The sequence below is a fragment of the Amblyraja radiata genome, chromosome 1, assembly GCF_010909765.2.
Source record: "Amblyraja radiata isolate CabotCenter1 chromosome 1, sAmbRad1.1.pri, whole genome shotgun sequence".
Taxonomy (NCBI): Eukaryota; Metazoa; Chordata; class Chondrichthyes; order Rajiformes; family Rajidae; genus Amblyraja; species Amblyraja radiata.
Window position 1 is genome coordinate 11,251,779 of NC_045956.1, and position 25,950 is coordinate 11,277,728.

General features: G+C 41.1%; 1 protein-coding gene across 1 annotated transcript in view; it reads left to right on the plus strand.

Moving 5' to 3' along the window:
- The window catches only part of lrba (LPS responsive beige-like anchor protein), a 672,999-nt gene that overhangs the window by 512,229 nt on the left and 134,820 nt on the right, over positions 1-25,950 (plus strand). Inside the window, exon 46 of the mRNA XM_033017677.1 lies at positions 13,991-14,143. Within this exon, the coding sequence (XP_032873568.1) occupies positions 13,991-14,143 (153 nt within the window). The remainder of the gene's footprint in view (positions 1-13,990; positions 14,144-25,950) is intronic.

A 25,950-nucleotide genomic window follows, 5' to 3' on the forward strand; every position in this document is an offset into this window, starting at 1 on the left:
TAAATGAATGGATATTAGTTTTAAATTCCTATGCTTATCTCAGTTTTCAATTTTCATTATGATGCTGCAGTTGAAGTTTACTTTGAATATAGAGGTGTTATAGCAGTGGCTTCCTTGGAGAAGTGTAGCCATTTTCAAAAGTAAAGTATGGTTTTGTCACATTGTGCTATTGCTTTAGAGATTTAAGAGTATAACTAGACTAAGTGGGACCCATTGGGTCCCAGTCACAGGTAAAGGGGGGATGTAGGGGGGAGGGGGGTGTGTGGGTAGGATGGGGAAGGGGGGCAGGGGGTGTGGGGGGGGGGGGAGGGACTCCACTCAGCGGCACCACAGAGCACCTCCCGACTCCACACAGCAGCTTTTCCGACTCCACACAGCGGCTTTTCCGACTCCACACAGCGGCTTTTCCAACTACACTCTTGTGGACTCAATCAACATGGCTTGTGGACAGCCCCGCCTCCGTGGCTTTATTCTCCAGTGGGTGCAGGAAGGGGTGTTACCTTCATGGTGATTGACAGGCAAGAAGACCAATCTGCTGATCTCACGATTTTTTAAACCTTCATAACTTTTGTAATCTTCCACCGATCGAAACAAAACTTGGTGTGCTTGGAGCAGAGGAGAACGGTGAGTAAGCTGAAGAAAAATCCTAGCGATAAATGGTACCGTGTTTGCGCGAATTTAAAAAAAAAGCAAACCTCAAGTGGTCAAGATGAGAGTTTTAGTAATAGTATAGATAATAGCATATATAATCTTTGTCTAAGAAGGAACTGCAGATGCTGGAAAATCGAAAGTAGACAAAAATGCTGGAGAAACTCAGCGGGTGAGGCAGCATCTCCGGAGCGAAGGAAATAGGCAACGTTTCGGGTCGAGACCCTTCTTCAGACTTATAATCTTTGTGCTCCTTTTTTGCCTGATTTCTGCATCACTTGGTTCCATTGTAGGAGAGAAACTATAAATCCGAATCCAAATGTACCTAATTCACAGCACTGTAAGAATTCCAAAACTTCAAAATATCCTATGTGATGAAATTGTTTTTATTTTCAAACTTAATTGTCAAGCCTTGTAATTTATTCTGATTCGAGACTCCAGCCTATGGGAATGACTTATCAATAGCTACTCTTTCAATGCTTGTCAGGATGTTAAGCTTTGGTGCAAGTACTTTATTGTGTACTCTTGCATGTCTTCTCTTGCAACAATCCATCGAGGCTGCACTGCCACCTAAGCAAATACACTCTTTGGTACAGAGACCACTCTGCAATCGAATTCAGTATGATCACCAAAACCTTGTAAAATTGCAGCATATTTTATTTGGAGCAAGAGTTTTGTACAATGAGAATAAAGGCCAATGTTTATCTTTCTAACAATTTGTTGTAGCTGCATGCTAAATGCTTTTGTTTTGAGTACAAGGATATCCAGACCCCACCCTCCCCAACCACCAGAGTTATTAGGTCCTCGCAATTTAAATAAAGGTCTATCTTCCTGTTAATTCTATCAATATAAAGAACCTAATTCTTCCCTACATTCAACATCTCTTGTGTACACGTCCACTTGTTTTGCCTATCTCCCACTATTTTCGGACACTTTGCAACCTTCCTGCAGAATCCTTTCACATCTACCTTAGTATCAGCTGCAAACATGGACTCACTACCCACTTAAATTTTGAACAGCAAAGTCCACAGTGATGATTCTGAGGCACTTAACTAACAAAGACCTATAAACCTGAAAATGATTTAAGGGTGATTCTTCAGCAAGTGTCTACTTTGCTGTCCCGCTACTTTGATGCTGCAAATAAGGAAAATCTGTAATTCTATCCCATTTCTTCTTTTTCTATATTGTTAATAAACATAATCCTCATAAATAAAGATGAAACCCTAAACTAATAAAGTGTTATTTTTTAATTTTTCCCCCCTGATGTTCGATGCCCCTCCCCCCCCCAAACCGATATATGCCGACTTGTAATTTTACATATTACAAAATTTCAAGTCGGCATATTTATTTAATGGGGGATCTATCTGAAATGAAAATACTTTTAAGCAGTTGGTATTAATAATTAAAATATTTATCACCCTTAAAAAAATTCCTCTATTCTTGATAAAATTATAAATCTTAACGTTTTTTTCAAAAAATTCTTGTCCCGATGACTGGAGCCATTTACCGTCACGCACCTTTATTGAGCCATCCTGCATGGCTATAAATAGAATAGACGCAAACTTCCAACCTCAAAAGACCGCGGAATTCAAAAGTCCCCCTACCTTGTGAATTTCTCCTGATTCGCGGGACGCGAAGCGTATGAAAACTCCGTTTTCTGCTGCATTGCAGGTACGTACCTTTATTCGGCGTCATCTCCGAACGGTGCTCAATCGTTCTTTTTTGATTTGTTCTGGAGAACAAATCGTGCCATGTGCCATCTCTGAAACGATATGGCCAGGCATGGCCTTCCGGCGAGGCCATCCTGGACTAAAGGCTTGGGCTACCATTCCCGTCACGGCAATCTCTGCAACATAACCCCCGATCTCCAGCCAGCTCCAGCCGGACACAAAGCCTTCGCAGCTGTCGCATCTTCCCTTGACCCGATGTCTCTCTCCACGCCCGGCCCTCTTCAGCCCTTGTTCCCCCCCTCCCCCACCGGGGAACAAGGGCTGAAGAAGGCCCAGCCCGTTCAACCCCAGCCCCAGCCCTAACCCCAACCCCAGCCCCAGCCTGAACCCTAGCCCTAAAGATAGTTTTAGTCATCTCCATCACATGATGTTCCCAAACTTGATCATCTCCACCATGCTGCGTCATACCCGTCACATTTTACGCTCATAATGTGTAAAATAATACAATAATTACCATAATTATCAATTGTAATTGATAAATAAACACTATGCCTCTGCTTATTCATCTGGTTAATATTGTTTTGGAGGAAGTTGGTGAAAAGTAATGTGAAGGTTACCATTCTTGCTGAAAATCACCACTTTTTTCGGCACTAAACTTACGAAGGTTTAAAATCAATACGTTAAACTGAAAACGTTTTTTTTTTGGTGGTTTATTTGAGGAAGTTACTCTATAATTTGAAAATATTGGAATAACTAAACAAATAAGGCAGCATCTGTACAAAGATAAACAAAGAGTTAATGTTTCCAATGACACAAAAATTTGATTTTATATTCTCAAATCAGTTATTTTGCAGTGTGCTCAACATAAAAATATGACGGATATGACTGAATGCAATGGGCAAACTGGTAAAGAAGTGGAAAAAATAAATTAAATTCTCTAAAAGATTAGGCCAAACATATTTTTCCCATAGTGGAGATGTTCATCTAAGTGAAACAACCTTCAAAGTTGCAAAAATTTAAGTTTTATTTTCAGGTTTCCAGAAACTTAAAAGTAGACACTTACTGAAGAATCACCCTTATCTATCCCTACTTATCTTTTTCATGCATTAATTAAATAGTAATATGTGAAAGCTGATAAATTAATCCAAGAGGCATAGTAGCTTAACCTTATCCCACTAGCCACTTGTCTTCACTCTATCAAACTCATTCCCTTTGTTTCACTCATTTTGCTACCTGGACCAAGTTATTTCTCGTTTTCTCATTGAAGGGTCTCTCATTGGAAACAGTAACTCTTTGTTTATCTTTGTACAGATGCTGCCTTATCTGTTTAGTATTTCCAATATTTTCAATTTTTTGTTTTTCATCACATGGGTTCAATTGTTCTAGTCTGTTGGGCAGGTCTCACAACTTTACTATGAACAACTCATCACACAGACCAGGAAGTTCTGTACTGGTAATGGCCTCCAATAAGTCATTTGGTTAATCATATTACATTTGATCTACATATTCTCCCTCACCCTACCTTTCCAACTGAAAACTAACTGGCATCTCTCACCTTCCTAGTTTAGAAAAGGGTCACTGACCTGAATCATCAACTGTTTCTCTATCCACAAATGCTGCTTGACCTACTGAGGTTTCTCAGCATGTTATGTTCTTGCTTCAGATTTCCAGCATTTGCACTTTTTCTGAATTGCAGTATCTCTGTTTTGTGTAACAGCTTATTGTATGCACAACATTTAATGTCATTGCTGACATTATCATCCTGTAATGTTGCCATTGACCAAAAATTCATCAGAATCAGCCGCATGCAGAGGTCGCAACAAGTACAGATGTGTATCCTGTGACTCATCACTTCTCTCCTTCCATCGGGTGTTTAATGAAAAAATCTCCACTTGGCTGAATGAATGAAGCTCCAACAACAATGCTTTTAGGACAAAAAATAGTACACATGATTCGTACTATGTCCGTTAACCAAATCTCTCTACAAGCGGCACAAAGTTACGGCCATGTGTACCATATACAGAATACAGTCCAGTTTCCTTTCCAGTTTGTTCCAACAACATCCCCCCCCCGCACCCCACCAAACCTGACAGCTCTCAAAAAGGACAAGAGCTTCAGGTGATCAACATCACCTCAAAGACATAGAGTTAGAGTGATACAATGTGGAAACAGGCCCTTCGGCCCAACTTCCCCACACTGGCTAACATGGAATACTTTATTGTCACATGTGCCTAGGCACAGTGAAATTCTTTGCTTGCATACCCAATGTATACAAATAGCAGCCACCTATGGCGCTGACAAAGTTATAAAGCACGCCGGCTCCTCCTTTTGTTCTTCCCCTCCCCCCTCATGGAGGATCCTCCATGTCGGGTCCTCCATTGTTCTTCCCCACGCTCTCGTTGACCGTGAGTCAACACGCGAGGCTTCACCACCGTCGATGCCCCATCGTCGCGAGGCTTCACCGCCACCGCCAAGGCCTCACCACTGTCAATGCTCCACTTCACGCCTCCATGGTGCCGACCCGGGCCCCAGCCGTGGGCTCCATCGGCCGCACCGCCCATCCGCACTCCAACCCGCAAGGCCTAGCTCCTCCAAACGACCCGTGAGGCCCCGGCCGAGCCCTGACCCAGGCTCCTACGTGGTGATCCGGGAGGCATCGAGACTGCGGCGCCTCGATAAAGGCCTCTGGCCACTTTCCCAGTCCACAGCCGCCTCATCTACTCCCTGTGGTAGCCTTCTCACCACTGCCTGTGTGAATGTGTCTGGGGCGGCACGGTGGCGCAGCAGTAGAGTTACTGCCTTCCAGTGCCAGAGACCTGGGTTCGATCCTGACGACAGGTGCTGTCTGCACGGAGTTTGTACTTTCTGCAGTCCCAACTACACTAGTCCCACCTGCCTGCGTTTGGTCCATATCTCACCAAACCTATCCTGTCCAAATACCAGTCTAACTGTTTCTTAAATGTTTGGATAGTCCCTGCCTCAACACCTCCTCTGGCAGTTTGTTCCATACATCCATCATCCTTTGTGTGAAAAAGTTACCGCTCAGATTCCTATTGAATCTTTTCCCCTTCACCTTAAACCTATGTCGTTTGGTCCTCGATTCACCTACTCTGGGCAAGAGACTCTGTGCTTCTACAGATCTATTCCTCTCATGATTTTATACACCTCAATAAGATCACCCCTCATCCTCCTGCACTCCAAGGAATAGAGTCCCAGCCTCCTCAACCTCGCCCTCTAGCCCTGGCAACATCCTTGTAAATCTTCTCTGTACCCTTTCCAGCTTGACAACATCTTTCCTATAGCATCTCACCAACATGATATACAAACTGCAACAGGACCTCCCAACTTCTATACATGTAAGGACAGTTAATTAATGGCCTTGTCAATAATGATCAGATCCCCAAAAAAAGTTTCAGTTGAGCTTTGTTAACATGTAATTGCATTTTCCGACTTAAACTTTGTGTTTGTCCATGTCAATACCCTTCAATGTTTTTCCATTTTGTATTATTGATTTTCCTCTGGTCAGGCATTATCTCACAATTATGTATTTGGAATATTGTATGCAGTTCTAGTCGCCCCATTTCAGGAAGGATGTGGAGGCTTTGGAGAGAGTGCAGAAGAGGTTTCCCAGAATGTCACCTGGTTAAGTGGGTACTAATTATAAGAACAAACTTGGATTCTTTTCTCTGGAGTGTCAGAGGCTGAGGGGAGATTTGATACAACCAGATCAAATTATGAGAGACTTTGATAGGATTAACAGTCGGAGTCTTTTTCCCATGGTTGAAAAGTCAAAGATTAGAGGGCATAGCTTTAAGGTGAGAAGGGTGTTTTTTTTACACAGAGCATGGTGGGTGCCTGCAGTGCACTGCCAGGGGTAGTGGTGGAGGCAGACAGGAGTGTGGCATTTAAGAGGCTTTTAGATAAGTACATGAATATACAGAGAATGGAGGAATATGGATCACATGCAGGCAGTGGAGATTGGTTTAACATGGCATCACGGTCAGCATAGATATTGTAAGCTAAAGAGCCTGTTTTATGCATAAAATCATATGTATCTTCTCTGTACCCTTTCCAGCTTGTCTGTATCTTCTCTGTACCCTTTCCAACTTCTACCTGTTCTGGTAATCTGCTTGTTTGGAGTTCTCCTTTACATTTGACAAACCTATTACTTTATGCAAAACTTTTAAACGTTGTTCTGTACTTCCACGTTCAAATTAGCTGCAAGAGCAAAAGTGTGCCTCATGCTAGGTCCAAAGCATGTCTTATCCACTCATTTAATCTAATTCGTTCTTTCTACCTAACTATGTGTTGTATTTCCTTGTGTACCATATAGTTGAGCTTTTTTATAATTCTCTTGTGGAATCTATTGCTTTCAGAAACACATGTGCAATGTTTTTACTTTCTTATAGTTCCTATTTCAAAAATTATACTTCTAAGTTTGTTGCAAATAACTTTGGAGATCTGTTCTGGCTGCTCCTGCTCAGAATCTCATTTTATGTGCTTTAATTAGCTTGCTCTTTATTTGAAAATATAGCTATTAAACTGGAGTATCCAGTGTAGAGTAAGACAGTGTTTGAGCTGCACATATTAGTCACTGAACATTATTATGTTCCATGCTGTAAATAATGAATTCTATTTTAAATTAATTCTTACAGAATTATTTGGATTTCATTTGTCTCCCAAAAATGTAATCATCTACTATCCCAATTCACTTTAATTGGAGTAATTTTCAGATTCCAGGTGGTATCGTTAAAAATAAGTTCTAAACAGGATGAGGTAGGAATCCAAAGCTATTAACAATGCATCAATTAAAATTTAGTATAAATTCACACCTAAACACAAACCAATGTGTGATCTATTACTACCACTGTCCTTCTATTGTCACCTGCTAGACGTGTGTTCATTTATTGTATTTATTAAGATTATGTTAATGAAAATGGAGAGTTTAAATGACCAAAGCCTCAAACCAACAAGTCAGAATGAGGCTGCTGTTCATTTTATTGTTTGTTTATTATTTTCACATGTATCGAGGTACAGTGAAAAGCTTTTCTTTGCATGCTATCCACTCATAGAAAAGACTATACATGAATACAATCAAACCGTCTACAATGCACAGATAAAGGATAAAGGGTGCAACTTTTAGTGCAAGATATAACATTGAATATAACATTGCTATACTTATTCAGGCTAAAATAGTCTCCAATATTCAAATCAAATTCAAAATAGATCTTAAGATAAGAGGAACCACAGATGCTGGTTTACAATAAGATACCTGAAGTGCTGGAGTAACTCAGCAGGTCAGGCATCATCTCTGGAGAACGGACACAAAGTGCTGGAGTAACTCAGCAGGTCAGACATCTCTAGAGTTCTCCAGTGATGCTGCCTGACCTGCTGAGTTACTCAAGCACTTTGTGTCTTTTTTCGAAATGGAGCTAACTGATTTTGAACTCCTTGCCTGCATTTGTCACCGGAGATGCGTCTTGTGTGTATTTACTTTGTTTAATGTAGAGTGGTTGAGAGGATGGTTCAGTTGCCTGATAACAGCATAAACTGGATGGCAGCAGGACATTTGGTGCCACGGTGAGAAAGTCCCACCTCAAAATCTTTAACCATCAACCAATTATAACCCCATCTTTATTACCTGTAAATACTGTGAAAATAGTTTAATAACTTTAAAATACCTTTGACATTTAGAAAAACACAAAGGCTCAATATATTGAAAGAAGTATATTTAGCTATTAAATATTATACTGGTTTATTGGAAGTGAAGATAAATAACAACTAAGAACATCTAAATCATTTCAGTAAAAACACATAAATAAAGCAGAATGATTAAAAATGAAAGGAGCTTATTTTCCCTGATGCTTCCAAAGACAAAACCCCACAATTACCATTGGCAGTGATGTGGTCTAGGATCCTCTTCCAAGAGGGAGTGTAGTGATTAAGTGAACTAACACATTTGGCATTCAGAAAATTACCAGCTTACTACCCAGTAGCAACAAAATCTGTCCCAGGTTTTAAATAGTTTCCGATTCTCGTTAAATCATATTTCAGTTAAAACTGGTTAACAGTTATTGGAGTGCATGTTATTAGTTAGTTTAGTTTATTGTTAGTTTAAAAAACAATAAACTAAACTAACTAACTAACCAATAACATGAACTCCAATAACTGTTAAGCAGTTTCAACTGAATTATGCTTTAACGAGGATCAGAAACTATTAGAAAACATGTGATTTTGAAATTGTTAAAGTAGGAAGGTTGCTGTCATTGGTCTATCCACAAGTGACTCTTCAGTTTTTTTCATAACTATGTAAAATCCATACCAGGCCATGAAGGAAATTTCCAGCAGCCACGTTGTTAACTGGTTCTAGTTATGTTACATAACTGTTATGTTCCCATGATTAGGATTTTAAATTGTAATGGTGAACAAAGCATGTGCTGAACATGGTGCTAACTGATGATTGGTAAAACTTCACTCAGGCAAAATATCGCCACCTCACACATGTTCTTCATTAAAACAAAAGTGCCAATAAGAAAATAAACTAATGGGTGTTGCTTTTTGGTTGCAGCAATAGCCAAGAGACTAATAAAACAAATGTGACAATTTTCAGCACTTTAGTTTAGTTTAGAGATATAGGCTCTTCGGTCACCGAGTCCGTAACGACCAGCGATCCCCGCACAATTACACTATCCTACACACACTAGGGACAATTTACACATACCAAGCCAATTAACCTACAAACTCGTAAGTTCTTTGGACTGTGGGAGGAAACCGAAGATCTCGGAGAAAACCCACATGGTCTCAGGGAGAATGTACTTTAAGCGCTGTAAGGCAGCAACTCTATGCCATCGTGCCACACTTTGCAAGTACAATTATTTATTTTTTAGACAGATTGAGGTGGCAAAGTTTTAGAAATCAGAATGTTGCCCTTATATTGTGTTTCACTTTAACAGAAGAATTTGGAGAATATTTTGTTGTCTATAATGTTCATCTAATTTTAGTCACTTGAAGTGAAATACAGTAACATTTCACCACAAATGGTAATAAGGTGTTCATCAAAAGTTATAAAGGATATATTTTATATGTTTATGAATCTCTTCCAAAAAAGAACCATTGAACTTCTCTTTTTGTTTTAGCTCATATTGTGCCTTAGTAGTGCAGGCATGCTCCTTCGTTTCTATTGCTGCCCTCCAACAATTCAACTGGTCATTATCACATAGCTGTCTGTGGGATTCTGGTGTCTGCCAATTAACTGATGGGTTTCCCTATGTTACAAAAGTAATTGCACTTTAGTAAGACTTAGTTGTTTGTGAAAATGTAAAAACAAAGAACAACACATTATCCTCTGACATTTCTTTCATCTCCTACAGGTTGCCACCACTAATCGCATCTTAAGGGCCTGTTTCACTTGGGCGTCATTTACGCGACATCATTACGCGTCACAACGCACGACGGGCACGTTGTGACGTGCACGTGATGCGCGCATGGTGCGCCTTACCCGCACATGGTGCATGGTGACGTAGGCAGTGACGCCCCAGGATTTTGGGATGTACAAAATCTTCGCGTGCCATCTGCGTGACGCGCAAATGACGCCCAAGTGGAACCCTTTACCCTTTCTGTCATCCACAGAGAATGCTCCCTCTGCAATTCCTTGGTTCACTCATCCCTTCCCACCCAAACCACTGCCTCCCCAGGTACTTTCCCCCGCAACCACAGGAGATGCAATACCTGTCCTTCTACCTCCTGTCTCAACTGTCACGACTGTCCTTTCAGGTTAGACAGAAGTTCATATGTACCTCTGGTAATCTCATCTACTATATCTGTTGTTCCCGATGTGTACTCCTGTACATCGGTGAGACTGAACATAGACTCGGCGACCATTTTGCTGCCGACTTCCACTCAATCCGCCGGGGCCTACGGGATCTCCCAAATGCCAACTATTTCCCTTCCCATTCCCATTCCCTTTCTGTCCTGGGCCTCCTCCATTGCTTCTTCTTCTTCTTGCATATGGCGTGCACAGCCTAAAATTGTAGGACAACTTGTTCTATTTGATCTTATTTGATTGTGCACGCCAGGTTAATTGCATTCATCGAAACAGGGCGGACCACGTGAAGGTTGCAATCTCCCACCCCTCCTCCATTGCTAGAGTGAGGCCACATGTAAATTGGAGGAACAGCACGTCGTATTTCACTTGGATAGCTTACAACCCAGCGGTAATAATGTTGAATTTTCTCATTTTAAGTAACCTACCTACACTGCCCACCCTACACCCCTCCTAGCCCCCTTCCTTCCTCCACCAGTCCTTCGCTCTCCACATTGTATCCCACTTGAAGTCACTCCTTCCCGAGCTAACAATGGGCCCACCAGGCCATTGAAGTCATTTGTGGTCGCCTCTGTTTGCTCCTGGTCTTTTTGTGCCTTCAGCACTTTACCCACCTACCCACCCCCCACTTGCTGCCCACACCCTACTTTCAGTCTGAAGAAGGGTCCCGACCTGCAACGTCCCCTGTCCTTTTTCTCCAGGGATGCTGCCTGACCTGCTGAGTTACTCCAGCACATTGTGTCTATCTGTAGTTGTTTGTGAGTTACTTTGAGATCCCAGGAGATCATGCAAGCAATTATAGAAATTTCAATTAAAAATGTTCCTCAAAATCATTATGAAAATAACAAACCCATGCAAGAAAATATTTTAAGTACCTCCAGAGAATATGTTTTTAGGACATATTTGCAAAGGAAACATTAGCACAGGACAGTAGTTTGAAGAATTTAATTTTCTGGTAATGTATAAACAGGCACGACAAAAATAAAGTATTGATTATACATCTTAAGTTTAAATAAAATGGAATAAAATGTGAGGGAGTAGTCCTAATTTAAGAAATTGTATCCTTGTCTCATGCTTTCTAGCAATTAGATGTTATGAAATTGCCTTGAGTTTGTACAGTGATTGTTTTCTAACTTGAGAGCAGTTCCATGGAAGTTAAATAAACTACTGTCTTTCATATGAGCTAAAAGTAAAATGTCTTTGTTGAGATCTGCAATTCTGTGGTTTACTACATTGTTCTTGGTGATAGAAGAGATAATATCTTAATTCCTTTCTTGATCCTTGCTGTCTCTGCACTGACTGCTCCAACATGACCTTGCTCAGCATCTGATGACCTGCTCAGTTGCTGTCAGTTGTCTGGATGGCTGAGACTGTTGAAAGTGGCCCTAAGGGGTGCCTTGGAATCGCTGGTCCATTGACCCATAAGAACAAGGGATTGAGATCAGAGCCAGTTGCTTTTGACATGGCTGTGCTGGGCCATTGCACATAATAGCCATCAGACTGGCCTATATTTTTCTGCTTGTTAAATGCCGTGTGTTTTGTGCTTGTTAAGAGAAAGACAAATTTTAGATTAGACACTTGCTGTGATTTTTTTTTAGATACTGCACTAATTACGTGCATTACCCCTATTTTGTTTGTGGGGCCCTGAATAGCTTGCAGCATTTTTAATTGTTTTAACCAGCAATAATAATGTTGCAGATAATTAGGATGAAGTTACCATGAACGAAATGGGAAATGTAAAGGCGAATGGTTTTAAAGTGCCTGAGGAATATACAGGAAAAGAGGGGAGCAATTATTTACAAAAGTGGATTGCTTTTCATATTCAACAGTTGTTTGTACTTTTGTAAGTGTAATTAGTAGCTGGAGGGAACTTTGCTTTAGTTATGGGTCACCTTAAATACAAAAAATATTCGTATCACAATTCTCACCAATATTCAAGGTAACCAAAAAACCATAACTGGCTTTTCATTTATTTTCTTTAAGGGTATTTGCGACGTTTGGGTCATAAATTCCCCAATAACTGTTTTTCAATCTTTTAAACAACTCTTATGTTTTCCATTTTCTTTAAAAAGTCAAAATTGCACCAACCCTCTTTCTCTCTCCATAGTGTATTCATATTTCATAGCAGTTTAGTAGTTCATGTGGATTTTAATTCATTAAAAAAAGTATTTGTATTTTGTGAAACAAAATAATGGTGGCAGCAGAGGGCAGACAATTTAATTGTTTATCCTGGGTGAAATGTGACATTAAGCAGGAACAACATATAAGTATGCCAAGCCTTCAGATGGCTACAAAAATACAGTATATTAGAGTATTCTCTTTAGTAATTTGATAACTTCTGACAAAATGTTCTTGTTAGAAGGAAGCAGCTGCTTAAATATCTTTAAGTTCTTGCATTTTGATTCAAGAAGCCTTGGGACCTTGTGTATAACAACCTGAATCATGTTACTTCCCCTCCAGCATCCTAGCTAAGTGTCTTTGAACACTTGGGTAGCTCTGGCCCAAGTATTGTGTCAGATTTTCTTGCCTTTGTTCTTAATCATAATCATGGAACAGATGGTAAATGCTTCTCTCAAATTCATATGCAACATGCTAATACAATTTATAATGCTTTGGGGGCTGTAGAATGCTTATTTTTAATTGTCGGCTTGTCTCTGAAATGGATATCTCAGCTCTGGATCCAAAGGTTGTGTTCAAGTCTAACTAGAGATATTCTAAGTTTACACATCAGTGCGAGAATGTTGTATTATTGGACATGCAGTTTTTTAAGTGAGATATTATATACTCATGATATAATGGATCCCACTGTTTTGCTGGCATTCAGGGCAACATTTATTGCTTGATCAAACTCATTTTGTTGGAGATTTACAATCTGGCAACATCAGGCAGCACCAGGCGAATGGCTACCACTAGATGGGCCAATATAGCTGTTGGGACTGGTCAATGAAAGGGTTGATTGCTAATTGAGGAGTTCTTGAGTGAGTGGCAGTGGTCATTAGGCCACCTGACTTGGGAAGAGCACGCACTTGATGTGAAGAACGGGGGGGGGGGGGGGGGGGGGAGGAGGAGGTGAATGGTGATAGATGACCTTGGATAGAAGGAGGTAGGTTGGAGAGGCTGAAGAAGGGGATTAAATAAAAGGGAAATCCAAGAGAGACAGTTAGGGGAAGAGGAACAAAGGCAGGGAGATTTAAGGGGAAGCAGATCATGCATGGTGGTTGTGGGAAACTGGCTGAGGAGAGGGATTGCTCTTCATGGTATGTATATCTATGTGGTACATCTGCCGCAGAGCTTGGTCTCCATTCATCATGAGCCCCCTTGCCATTGGACCCAGGTCTTGCTCTTTGCAACAGCCACCAAATGTTAAAACAATTCATGCACAAGCATCATCTACTCCTTACCTCTGGAGTGAAGCAAGTAAACCTCAAGCATAATTCACATGTGAGACAATCTTCAGATCATGCAGGTTTTGTTGTGAATTGTGTCGTTGTCAGCTAAATTGTCATGGTGAATGAATCAATTGTTCAGCAGCTTATTTTCAATTCTCTTGTTTATTTAAATTATTATGAATGCATCAGTCATTTTTCACTGATTTGTGCTTTGGTTTAAAACATATTTGTAAAGTAGTTAAACATTATTGAACTAGTTAATCTTATACTAACTATATTTGAATTGTTATGGTATTCAGAGCAGTTCATAGATCCTGACAAATATGATTTTTAGCAGATTAAAATAATATTAAGTGTATTATTCGCATCTCATTTTGGGATATTGAGCTGAATATGATAAAAGAGGCTCTGGCTTTCAGTATAATATTTTCTGTAATAGTGATTATTTATTTCCTATACAGGAGTTGATTCCTGAGTTTTATTATCTACCGGAGATGTTTGTGAACTCCAACAACTACAGTTTGGGTGTAATGGATGATGGCACTGTAGTGTCTGATGTCGAGCTCCCTCTGTGGGCCAAGACTCCTGAGGAGTTTGTTCGCATAAACAGACTGGTAAGAGAACATTTATTTCTTGTTTCTTTTATTTAGTTTAGCGATACAGTGTGGAAACAGGCCTTTTGGCCCACCGAGTCTACGCCGACCAACGAGCACCCATACACTTGTTCTATCCTACAAGCTATGGACAATTTACAGAAGCCAATTAACTTACAAACCAGCACGTCTTTGGAAAATGGGAGGAAACTGGAGCACCCGGAGAAAACCCACGTGGTCACATGGAGAACGTACATACTCCGTACAGACAGCATCTGTGGTCAGGATCGAAGCCGGGTCTCTGGCACTCTACCACTGTGCTGACCCATTTAAAAAAAAAAGTTACTCACTTCCCCTTTCACATCTCCCAGAGCTGGCCTGGATACCACAGGTATCTTAAGAGTCAAGAGTGTTTTATTGTTATATGTACCGGATGGGACAGAATATGTGAATATGTAAACATAGTACATAATGGGGGAAGAGAAAAAAAAAGATAGATTTTAATAAATAACAAATATAGTGCAATAATAATATAGTATTTTGCAGTTCAGAGCTCAGAGCTTATTCGTTGTTGTGTTTAATAGCCTGATGGCTGTAGGGAAGAAGCTGTTCCTGAACCTGGATGTTACAGTTTTCAGCCTCCTGTACCTTCTTCCTGATGGCAATGGTGAGATGAGTGTGTGGCCAGGATGGTGTGGGTCCTTGATGATTTTGGCTGCCTTTTTGAGGCAGCTATTACGATAGATCCCTTTGATAGTGGGGAGGTGAAAGCCGGTGATGGACTGGGCAATGGTCACAACGTTTTGTAGTCTTTTTCGCTCCTGGAATGGTACCTATTGTCATGTTTCAGGTTCGGGGTTTTTGTAACTATCTTAAACTATGGCTTGATAGTATACCTCCAAAAAGTAGTAGTATATAATGATTTGTTATTACGTGGCAATGAAGCTTGATATTCAGAGAGTATTTTCAGAACTGCTTCATTAGAGCAATTTTCATACTTGCATTAAGTGCTTGGTTCTGATTTACAATTTTAAGAAAAGCAATTGGTAAAAACTGTAAAAGGCTACCATGATAAAGATAAGAAATTATTTTTATTTTGTATACATTGAAAGATCAGGTTATTTAATGGTCAGAATCCATCAGTAGAAACGACAGTACCCTGTCAAACTTCTGGAAGTTGTTTAAGCTTTATTGTTCTTGGTTGGCTTAAAAAAAAAAAGAAATGGAATTCTGTTAATTCCATCATATGTTATAGTCCTTAATGTATTCTTTAGGGATTTCATGGAATCACAGAAAAGTTACGGTATCGTAGACCTCCATTCGGTCTATTGAGTATATACTAGTTCCATGGAAGAGCAGTTCAGATGGTCCTGCAGCTGTAAAGCCATGGAAATTATTTTCTTTCAGACACTTATGGAGTGCTCTTTTGAATGCTACAATTGAATTTTACCAGCACCATTAAAACTGGCAATGCATTCCCGATTACAACCACTGTATCACTTTTAACTTTTTTTCTCAATCACCTTAATACTGGAGACACAAAGAACTGCAGATGCTGGAACCTTGTGCAAAAAAAGGTTCTCGTGGGTCCGGCAGTATTTGCGGAAGGAAGTGAACTGACAACATTTCAAGTTCTTTTGACTGATTGGAGTAGTAAGGAAGATCACTGGAAAAGAAAGGTGGGGTGGAACAAAGCCTGGCAAATGTAGGTGAGGGGGGGTATGTTGATTGACAAATGGATGGAGTAAGTGACAAAGACTCCGGGTGAGAAGGAGAGAAAAGGATGGTAGAGACGAGGAGGAATGAAATGTAAAGCTAGGTATGTAAAGCTAGGTATGTAAGGGGTACAAACTTAAAGCACACGGCATTGTGGGTTCAGTATTGATGTGGATAGAGAACTGGCTGGCAAACAGGAAGCAAAGAGTAGGAGTAAACGGGTCCTTTTCAGAATGGCAGGCAGTGACTAGTGGGGTACCGCAAGGCTCAGTGCTGGGACCTCAGCTATTTACAATATATATTAATGATCTGGATGAGGGAATTGAAGGCAATATCTCCAAGTTTGCGGATGACACTAAGCTGGGGGCCAGTGTTAGCTGTGAGGAGGATGCTAGGAGACTGCAAGGTGACTTGGATAGGCTGGGTGAGTGGGCAAATGTTTGGCAGATGCAGTATAATGTGGATAAATGTGAGGTTATCCATTTTGGTGGCAAAAACAGGAAAGCAGACTATTATCTAAATGGTGGCCGACTAGGAAAAGGGGAGATGCAGCGAGACCTGGGTGTCATGGTACACCAGTCATTGAAAGTAGGCATGCAGGTGCAGCAGGCAGTTAAGAAAGCGAATGGTATGTTAGCTTTCATAGCAAAAGGATTTGAGTATAGGAGCAGGGAGGTTCTACTGCAGTTGTACAGGGTCTTGGTGAGACCACACCTGGAGTATTGCGTACAGTTTTGGTCTCCAAATCTGAGGAAGGACATTATTGCCATAGGAGTGCAGAGAAGGTTCACCAGACTGATTCCTGGGATGTCAGGACTGTCTTATGAAGAAAGACTGGATAGACTTGGTTTATACTCTCTAGAATTTAGGAGATTGAGAGGGGATCTTATAGAAACTTACAAAATTCTTAAGGGGTTGGACAGGCTAGATGCAGGAAGATTGCTCCCGATGTTGGGGAAGTCCAGGACAAGGGGTCACAGCTTAAGGATAAGGGGGAAATCCTTTAAAACCGAGATGAGAAGAACTTTTTTCACACAGAGAGTGGTGAATCTCTGGAATTCTCTGCCACAGAGGGTAGTCGAGGCCAGTTCATTGGCTATATTTAAGAGGGAGTTAGATGTGGCCCTTGTGGCTAAGGGGATCAGAGGGTATGGAGAGAAGGCAGGTACGGGATACTGAGTTGGATGATCAGCTATGATCATATTGAATGGCGGTGCAGGCTTGAAGGGCCGAATGGCCTACTCCTGCACCTAATTTCTATGTTTCTATTTAGGGAAAGAAAGGGAAATAAAAAGGAAATGATGGACTTGGGAATGTGATATGAAAGATAGGAGGGGAAAGAAAGCAGGGTGGCTGGGGAGGTGGGTGATGGTCGGAGAAACGTGTCTGCCTCAGGTGAGGGCGGGGGCAGGGGAAAAGAGGGGTAGTGGGTATCACTTGAAATTGACGTATTTAATGTTTACCGTTGCATTACAAGCTACCCAAGCAGAAAACAAGGTGTTGTTCTGGCCTCACTCTGGCAATGGAGGAGGCCAAGAATTGAGAGGTCAGAATGGGAAGGGGAGTTAAATGAGAATGGGGAGCTCCAGTATAATTCGCCAAACACTTGTGCTCTGTCCACAAAGGGCTTCAGGTGGTCCTGGTTGCTTGTTGCAACAAGACTTTCTTGCGCCGCCTTTTTTATCAATATTTTGTGCATGCAATTTCTCAGCTTCCTTTGCTGAGACCCCAGTAGCAACTTCCAGACGATTGACACAGTCCCACCCCGGTTATTCCTTCATCTTCCTGCTCCCGTCCAGCAGAAGGTACAGAAGCTTGAAAGCACACACAAACAGTCTCGGGAACAGCTTCTTCTCCTCTGTTTTCGGGCTTTTCCACAAGCAACGAGGACATTGGATTTTGTGGAACTGATGTACTGCAATGCTGAGACTGTATTCTGTGCTCTCTATCTTTCTCTTTGATCTCTCTACTGTACGAGTATAATGGGTCAATTGGTCATAGGTGATAGGAGTAGAATAAGGCCATTCGGCCCATCTACGCCATTCAATCATGGCTGATCTCTATTCCTCCAAACCCTATTCTCCTGCCTTCTCCCCATAACCTCTGACACCTGTACTAATTAAAAATCTATCTATCTCTGCCTTAAAAATATCTACTGACTTGGCCTCTACAGCCTCCTGTGGCAAATAATTCCACAGATTCACCACCGTCCAACTGAAGACATTTCTCCTCATCTCCTTTCGAAAAGAATATCCTTTAATTCTAAGGCTATGACCTCTAGTCCTCGACTCTCCCACTAATGGAAACATCCTCCCCACATCCACTCTATCCAAGCTTTTCACTATTCTGTAATTTTCAATGAGGTTCCCCTCATTCTTCTAAACTCCAGCGAGCACAGGCCAAGTGTGGACAAACGCTCATCATAGGTTAACCTACTAATTCCCGGGATCATTCTTGTAATCCTTCTCCAGAGCCAGCACATCCTTCCTCAGATATGGTGGCCAAAATTGCTCACAATTTGATTGTGTTGATTAAGATGTATCTGATTTGTTTGGATATCATGCAAAACAAAGCTGCTCACTGGGCCTTAGTGCACGTGATAATAATAAACCTAAACCTAGTACCTTCACCCATGCTTCTGGCTCGGGATTAAATTCATTCTTGTTTGTCTAATCGGCTCCACTTTTCCTCTAAGAATCGTTTACTGTTCACACACCAAAATAATATTTTTAAATTCCTTTTTGTGTTCGCTGCCAATCTTTTCTCTGTGCCTCCATATTTCTTTTAACTTCCTCTCTCAACATTCTGTAATCGTTCTGGTTCTCACGCACTAACAACTGGCATCTCTCATATCCCTTTATCTCTCTGCTTTCTTTTACTCCATCTTTGTCATTTGTGGAGTTCTGGTTTTCCCTACCCTGCTCCCTCATGGGAATGAGCTGAGACTGGAACTGAAACATCTCTACTCTAATTGAACAATCGGAATGCCTTTATAATTTTCCCTGAGCTAAAAATAAAATGTCCCTCTAAATCCCTAGTTGAAACACCAGTTCAGATATCCCAATACAAGATAGCAGATGATGAAAAGGAACATTGACCAGGTAAATTTGGATGTCTTGTCATAAATAATTATGTAGAGATAAAATATGTCTTAGACATCCTACCCTTCACCGTTCCTCTTCATGCTGAAGTGCTAGTATTTCTGACATGCCGCTTATCGGTTTAATTTGCATGAAAACCTGACCAAAGTACTTCAGAATTGATGAATGACCCAGGGGAAGAGAAGCTGAGTGAGGTTTGCTTTTGTTCTTCCTCCCTCACTAGTCTATCATGGAATACGCAAGCTGTTTGGGGGAAAAAAATATGTTTTCTAGAGGAGAATCAGCATGAATCATTGAGGTAAATAGCCACAATATTTGAATGCATGTGGTCAGATACTGGGGACTTCTACTAAACGGAGAATTTAAAAATAAGATTTGGATTAACAAAACCTTAGGGGGTATTTAAGTTCAGACCAAAATGATGAAATATCATAAGGGCTAAGAGATATTCCTTCACTGTGGATTTAACAACTTGGAGGGAAGTTATGTGAAATATGATATCAAAATGAAAGTGAGGACAAGTGACCATCTTAGAGTTTTAATATCATTATACCTTTTGGGGTGGGAATTTTATTATATAAAGGCATTTCTCTCACAACATTTAAATTGATGATCTAATCTGCTTGCAAATCTCACAGAATGGGAAAATAGCGAAGCATCAAAGATGATTAATTTTTATTTATTCCAAGTTTCTTATACCAATTTACACTATCACAAGTGCTAAGGCATTGGCACATTTCTGAATATAGAATTACATCATGGACTCCTATATTCCTGAAGAAGCCAAAATCATCGCAAGCTACACATACTCAGGCCCAGATTTGGAATGGAATACTTTATTGTCACATGTGACTAGGCACAGTGAAGTTCTTTGTGTGCATACCCAATCTATACAAATAGCAGCCACCTATGGCGCTGACAAAGTTACAAAGTATGCCGACGGCTCCTTTTGTTTCCCCCCCCAACAGCGGATCCCCACGCTGGGTCCCCATTGTTCTCCCACTCTGCCCAATTGTCCATTGTTCTCCCCCCTCCTCCCTCAAGCCAGTCCCCCTACACCGGGTGCACCATTGTTCTTTCCCTCCCCCTCACGGTTGTCCTCCACGCTCCCATCCCGCGAGGCATCGCTGCCGTTGCAAGGCTTCTTCAAATACAATTTCCATTTTAACCCAATGGATATCTTCTGATATTACTGACAAACAATTTGGAGCCTGGTCACACTTGTGGTATGTGGTTGCTAACTCTGTGGTTAATGCCTTCAAGTACTCCTTCGAAATATGTACAACCCCAGTAGCTGTAAAGCCATTGAGTTGGTGCTGGTGACCTAGTGGACCACGTCTCTCCCAGTGGATCTTTCATCAACTAAATTTAATTTCATTGTTTGCCTGTACCACACGTTCAAACATGTCCGCTTCATCATCAACATTGGGAATAAGTGTACTTCGTTTGATTTAGGACTAAATTAATCTCCTTAATTTGTTGCAATTTAGTAAATTGATTTATTAATTTTAAACTTCAGTTTACAAACGCACAAGTTTATTTCTGCACTTTATATTTTTTAAAGAACAATTCTTAACATTAGGGCTTCCACCTCCTGAGGAAGTAGCGGCACTGGTATGCTTTCTTGGCTGTACCATCAATATGGCTGGACCATGACAAATTGTTGATGATATTTTTGCCTAAGAATGTGATGCACTCAAGCATCCCAACTTCACCATTGATACAATGTGTATTCCACCCAGCTGCTTCATTTTGTTGACATTATGGGAGAGGTTATTTTATAATGCTAGCTGGGACTGTCCGATGTGTATGTTTTGGTGATGGTGCTGGAAAATTGTCCTGTGCTTTGTTCGAATGTGTGTGGCAGCTCTTCAGTGCAGTGCAGGGGCCTGGAATATTAAAACAAAATATTTGTTTTGATACATATTGTTTGGGACTGTAAGATAAGTGGCATTCAAAAAACTTGAGGATCATTATCGACGAGGAGCCAGAGGATTCACCATTTTAAAACCATATGGAAACAAATAATACAGGGAAGGAGAGACTGGGGGATCATTTCAGCCAATACTTCAGCGGTACAGGCAAAAAGGAGAATTATATAATATTATGACAGCTTAGTCATGTTTAGCTCAAAATCCCATGATGGCAAATGAGTTGAAATCAACATTAGGAATACTCACCAGAGGATTGTTAAGGACTATTTGACAATTAAATTGTCTGCTGGAGCTCATTAAGGAGACTGCACACCATTTTGGTGGATAATGCTTCATTTAACAATCTCGCAAACTGCTGAACAGGATAAAATAAGTTTAAGTATTTCAAGCATCACTTAAACGTATGCTCAGCTTTCAGTACATGCGTGCTGATTAGGATCGACAGCTACTCTTCATTTGAAATGGAATTCTGAGAGGCATTGGGAGGCTTCCCGGGACACTTTGTCAAGACTTCAACACTATTAAAATCTTTTAAAGATACCCTCCCAGGAGTTCAGCGTAAAAAAGAATGCTTATTCAACACTTAACAGTAGGATGGCAGTGTTGGGAATCTTGACATGGATTTGTCTTATTCAGCATGGCAGTTTAGAAGAGAAGATGAGGCTTAACATAGCAGCAATAGTTGCCAAAGTAGAAAAAAAGCAGTCAGCATGAGGTCCTGTTCACTCAGGACATTTGGTCAGCACTAGTCTCACATTCATCTGACCCATGCATGAGGGGGCTGTCCTTTGCCATGAAGGTCATTACAATGATTTGTGACCTCATGCAAGGAAGACTCAGATGTGCAACACAGTATTGCTTGCGGCAACCTCAAGGTCACAGTAGCATTTAACTTTAATGGTGCAGGAATTATCCAGACTGCCTTGAGTGATATGAGGCATATCACACAATCTTCTGCAAACTTCTGCATTAGGAAAGTCTCTGGGGTGCTACTCGTTATTGGGGCTGACTATATTTCATTCCCTATTGCCAGAGAAACCCAGCGGCAAAGAGCACAAGAAATTGACAGATTGTGTGATTTCCCCGTGGTTTAGAAACCCATTGAGTGCACACATTTAATCGTGGAGGGGTTCAGGCATAGAAAGGGATTCTCTGAGAATATAGCTTGTCTGGTACAACTAGGTGTACTTTATTTTGGTAAGTGTCTGCTACCCAGGGAATTGACACAATACATTTATATTCAGCCATCCATTTTATTCTCAAGCCTTTGAACCTAAATATAACATATGGGTCTGTATACCAGGAGACAAGACAAACTCTCTGATGCTATGTCATATTGGAAATCCCCCAACAGAGCAGCATAACATGAGAACAGCGTGACCACCAAGAGTTCATTAAGCAAACCACTGAGGTCCTCGGGCAGCGACTGGTCTATATTTGTGCTATGTTGCATGCTACACAATCTGACAAGCATAGAAGAACAGCCATTATAACCAGCAATTGTGTCAGAAGGTTCAGGTCAGGAGCCATAAGAGGAGGAGGATGAAAATGCGCAGTGCAATCTTCCATTTTGATTGGCCTCACCTGGGAGGGAGAGCCACCATTATTTTATCAAACTCTGTTCTTGCTCCACCATCAGACTACAGATGAATATTCCAACCTTCCATGACAGAGGATCCATCAGATTCATTTGCATTCAATTTTCATTAAATTAACAAGTCCACTGTTTCTACTATTGCCCAGTTTCTATTTATAGGCGTCCATGTACTATTTATAGGTATCAAAAGGAAAATAGTCAAACATGATAGACTAGAATTGCTTAAGAATCTTAACTCAATTACTTTTTTAGGGTGCCATATACTTGTGGGCAATCTAATGATTTGTGGAAGTGGAACCAAAGAAGGAGCTGCAAATGCGATGGATGGCTCCTTCGTGTCTGGGGGCAGATAAAGTGTCTTTTTGGGATATCTTTGGTTCAGGTTTATTATTGTCACATGTGCTGAGACTATTACTAATGGCCACACTAATGCAAAGGCATCTCCTGTTCAGCCAGTCCATTATAATACTGATGACTAGATGGAATCCCAGATATCTGCGGATTTGAGGCATTCGAGAATTGCAGACGCTGAGCCCAAACTCATAATATCAGCTCACAGATGTTCCTTGCAAGCATATTTGATTGTCATCAGACCTTCAATTTTACTCATCAGATTCTGCGTAATGGAGACAGAAGAAACTGCAGATACTGGATTCTGCACGATGAGGATCCACAACTTGCTTGGGAATCACCGGTCTTCTTTCCATACCAGGAAGGGTGGGAGCCAGGCTTTCTGTCAGTTTTTTCCAATTCAAAGACATACTCTTCAATTCTTCCATGTTGCATGACCTCGTGGGTTTCAGGGAGGCTCCACATGAAATTAAGCAAATTGGTTGGCCCTGTGTACTTCTAATCTGACTCCTCTAGAAGAAAGAAAGTAACTGAGCGTGATCTTCTCCCAGAATATGTGATCCACGAGAGACCCTCTTCTAACTTAGTCTCCGAGTTGCTTTTCACATCAGGTTCTCTGAGCTTGTGATGGTAATATCGACAGGAGTGATAAAATACCTTCATCTTCTCCTTCTCCTCTTCCTCCTGTGGAGGAGAGGGTGAGTTGGCTGTTATCTTCCATGGTTCAGATTGAATTTAGGGTGCCTGTAATGAACATGTTGCAAGGACTAGGATGCACCTCCTGTGCCGACAGTGGGAGGAATGTATGCCATGAAACCATCTGAGCCTTCGGAGTGAAGATAAGTTTAGGCGATCAGGAAAAATGCATTTTTGCATTGCAAACTGCAATGCCTTACACTTCTAGGTGTTCTGTTCTGGCAATCCCCTCCTGATTATGGCCAATACATGTTTGGGATAGGACCTTCAATGATCTTGTGCTTCTCTTCTCCCCTTGCTGAGTCTTAGTGGGAGTATTTTATGTGTTTCACAAAAGTGTGCAAGTGGTGATCCTGACTGAGTTTATTGTCGGGTATGTGATAGTGGACCCTGTGAAGGATCCAGTAAGGTTGGATCTGTTGGTTAATTGGCAGATGATGTCAGTTTAAGTTGTCATGTGATGTGGGAAGTCTATGTGATATAATATTTAACTCCATTTGAGCATGGAAACTGTGTCTTGTGCCCTGAACTACTGAATGGTAATTACAGTGATCTTCCTTGACATGTAAGAGATCAGGTGCCTTTGTCTTTTCTCACCATCCCCTGAGGGGAGAGGACGTCCCTCCTCCTTTCTCTTCCTCTGTCAGGATCTCCAATCCTACGTTAAATAATCTGGCACCATTTAATTTTCATTGAGACATCATTGTACTCAGTTTTTTTAGAAATGGATGAGTATAGTCTATATGTGCAACTCCAGGAAAATTGCAAATCATCATTCTTGTAAGTGTAGTTGTCATTTTAATTAAATGAAGACACATTCAAATCACGGTGATCATTCATTAGTTAAAACATCACATGCTACCTCCAAGTTTGAAAATAGGGATGTCTCTCGATTTAATTGTCGACATTGTTACTCTTCTTGACTAAAATAACTTAATTGAAATGTCGAAAAGGAGATTCATATTTGAAGGCAGAAACTTCCCCAGTCATATGTTTCTTGAGAAAGAACAGAGAGCTTTCGGATAAAGCACTGGTCTTGAAGAAGATGGGTTGAATGAAATAGGAAGTTAACGTATTGATAAAGCAGGTAAAGAGGGAAGTAATGAATCATTTAAACGCGGAAGAGAAAATAAACGTCATCAGTGGGCAAATATGAAAGGTAGAAGAAATGTGTAAAAAGCAGATAAACAATTTTAGTAAAATAAATGTAATGCAGCATTATTAATTTAAGCAAAACAATTGAATGTAATGCATGTAAATACCAAACAAATATGTGAAGCCTTGAATAGGAGGAGCAGGCCATATTGTGCGATCATAGCTGACCTTTCATTCCACACTTAATTGGCTTCCTTATCCTCATATCTTTTGATTCGCTGTAGTTGAGTGAAATTATCAGCAATTATAATGCATTGAATTTGTAACAACACAATCTGAAATGTGGCTGTATCTTTGGCATGAAAATAAAATTGAAGTTATATTTTTAGCAAGGGTAGAAGACCAGTAGAAGAGGATTATTTGGTGGGGAGGGCAATTGCATTTTCGAGAGGGGGTTAATGTACAGTAAACCTTCATTATAATGGACCAGAGGAGAGGAATGGAGAGGAATATTGCCTGTTGTCCGCTATAACCGAGTAAGGTATCATCCTTGTACGTAGTTGAAACAAAGAACTGCAGATGATGGTTAATACATATAAGGACACGAAGTGCTGTAGTAACAGCTGTTACTGTTTTACTGCACACTGAATGGACACTGGTTGAGCAACGTTTTTTTGTTTCCTCTGGGTATGTGAGTACTCAGGAAAATGACAATAAAGATATACTATACTATACTATACTATATCTGGAGAACTGGAGATAGGTAGGTGTTGGGACCCTTCTTCGGACTGATTCAGTCTGCTGAGTTACTCCAGCACTGAATGCTGTTTCTTCGCCAGCCCTTCTTCTTGTTGCGGCTCACGTTGTAGCCCCTGGCTGACAGCGCTTTCTTTCGGCCACAGCTACTGACAGGACGCGCTCGGTCACTGTGGGGCTCCTTCCCCTCTAACTCGTTGCCGCATCATCCTGTCAGACGTTGCTTTGACCGCTCCCCCTTCCTTTGTCCGCTGCCTCCTCCTCCTACCCCTGTTGCTTTGGTCACTCCGCCACTTCCCCTTCCATCGCCGACACATTCCTTTGCTTTGTCCACTCTTCCACTCCTCCCCCCCCCCTCCTGCAGTCTCCTCCTCCTTCTCTGCAGTTGCCGACATCTTCCAAGATGGAGTATATCAACGATCTCGGGGGAGAAGGGGGAGGAAACAGCACGGAGTGGTCAAAGTGATGGTCAATAGGAAGAAGCAGCAGCTGGTGAGAGGGGAGAGAGCCCCACAGTGACCAAGCACGATCTGTTGTTGGCTGCGGCCTGAAGAATGCACCGGTCCCATGTGAGCCGCAACA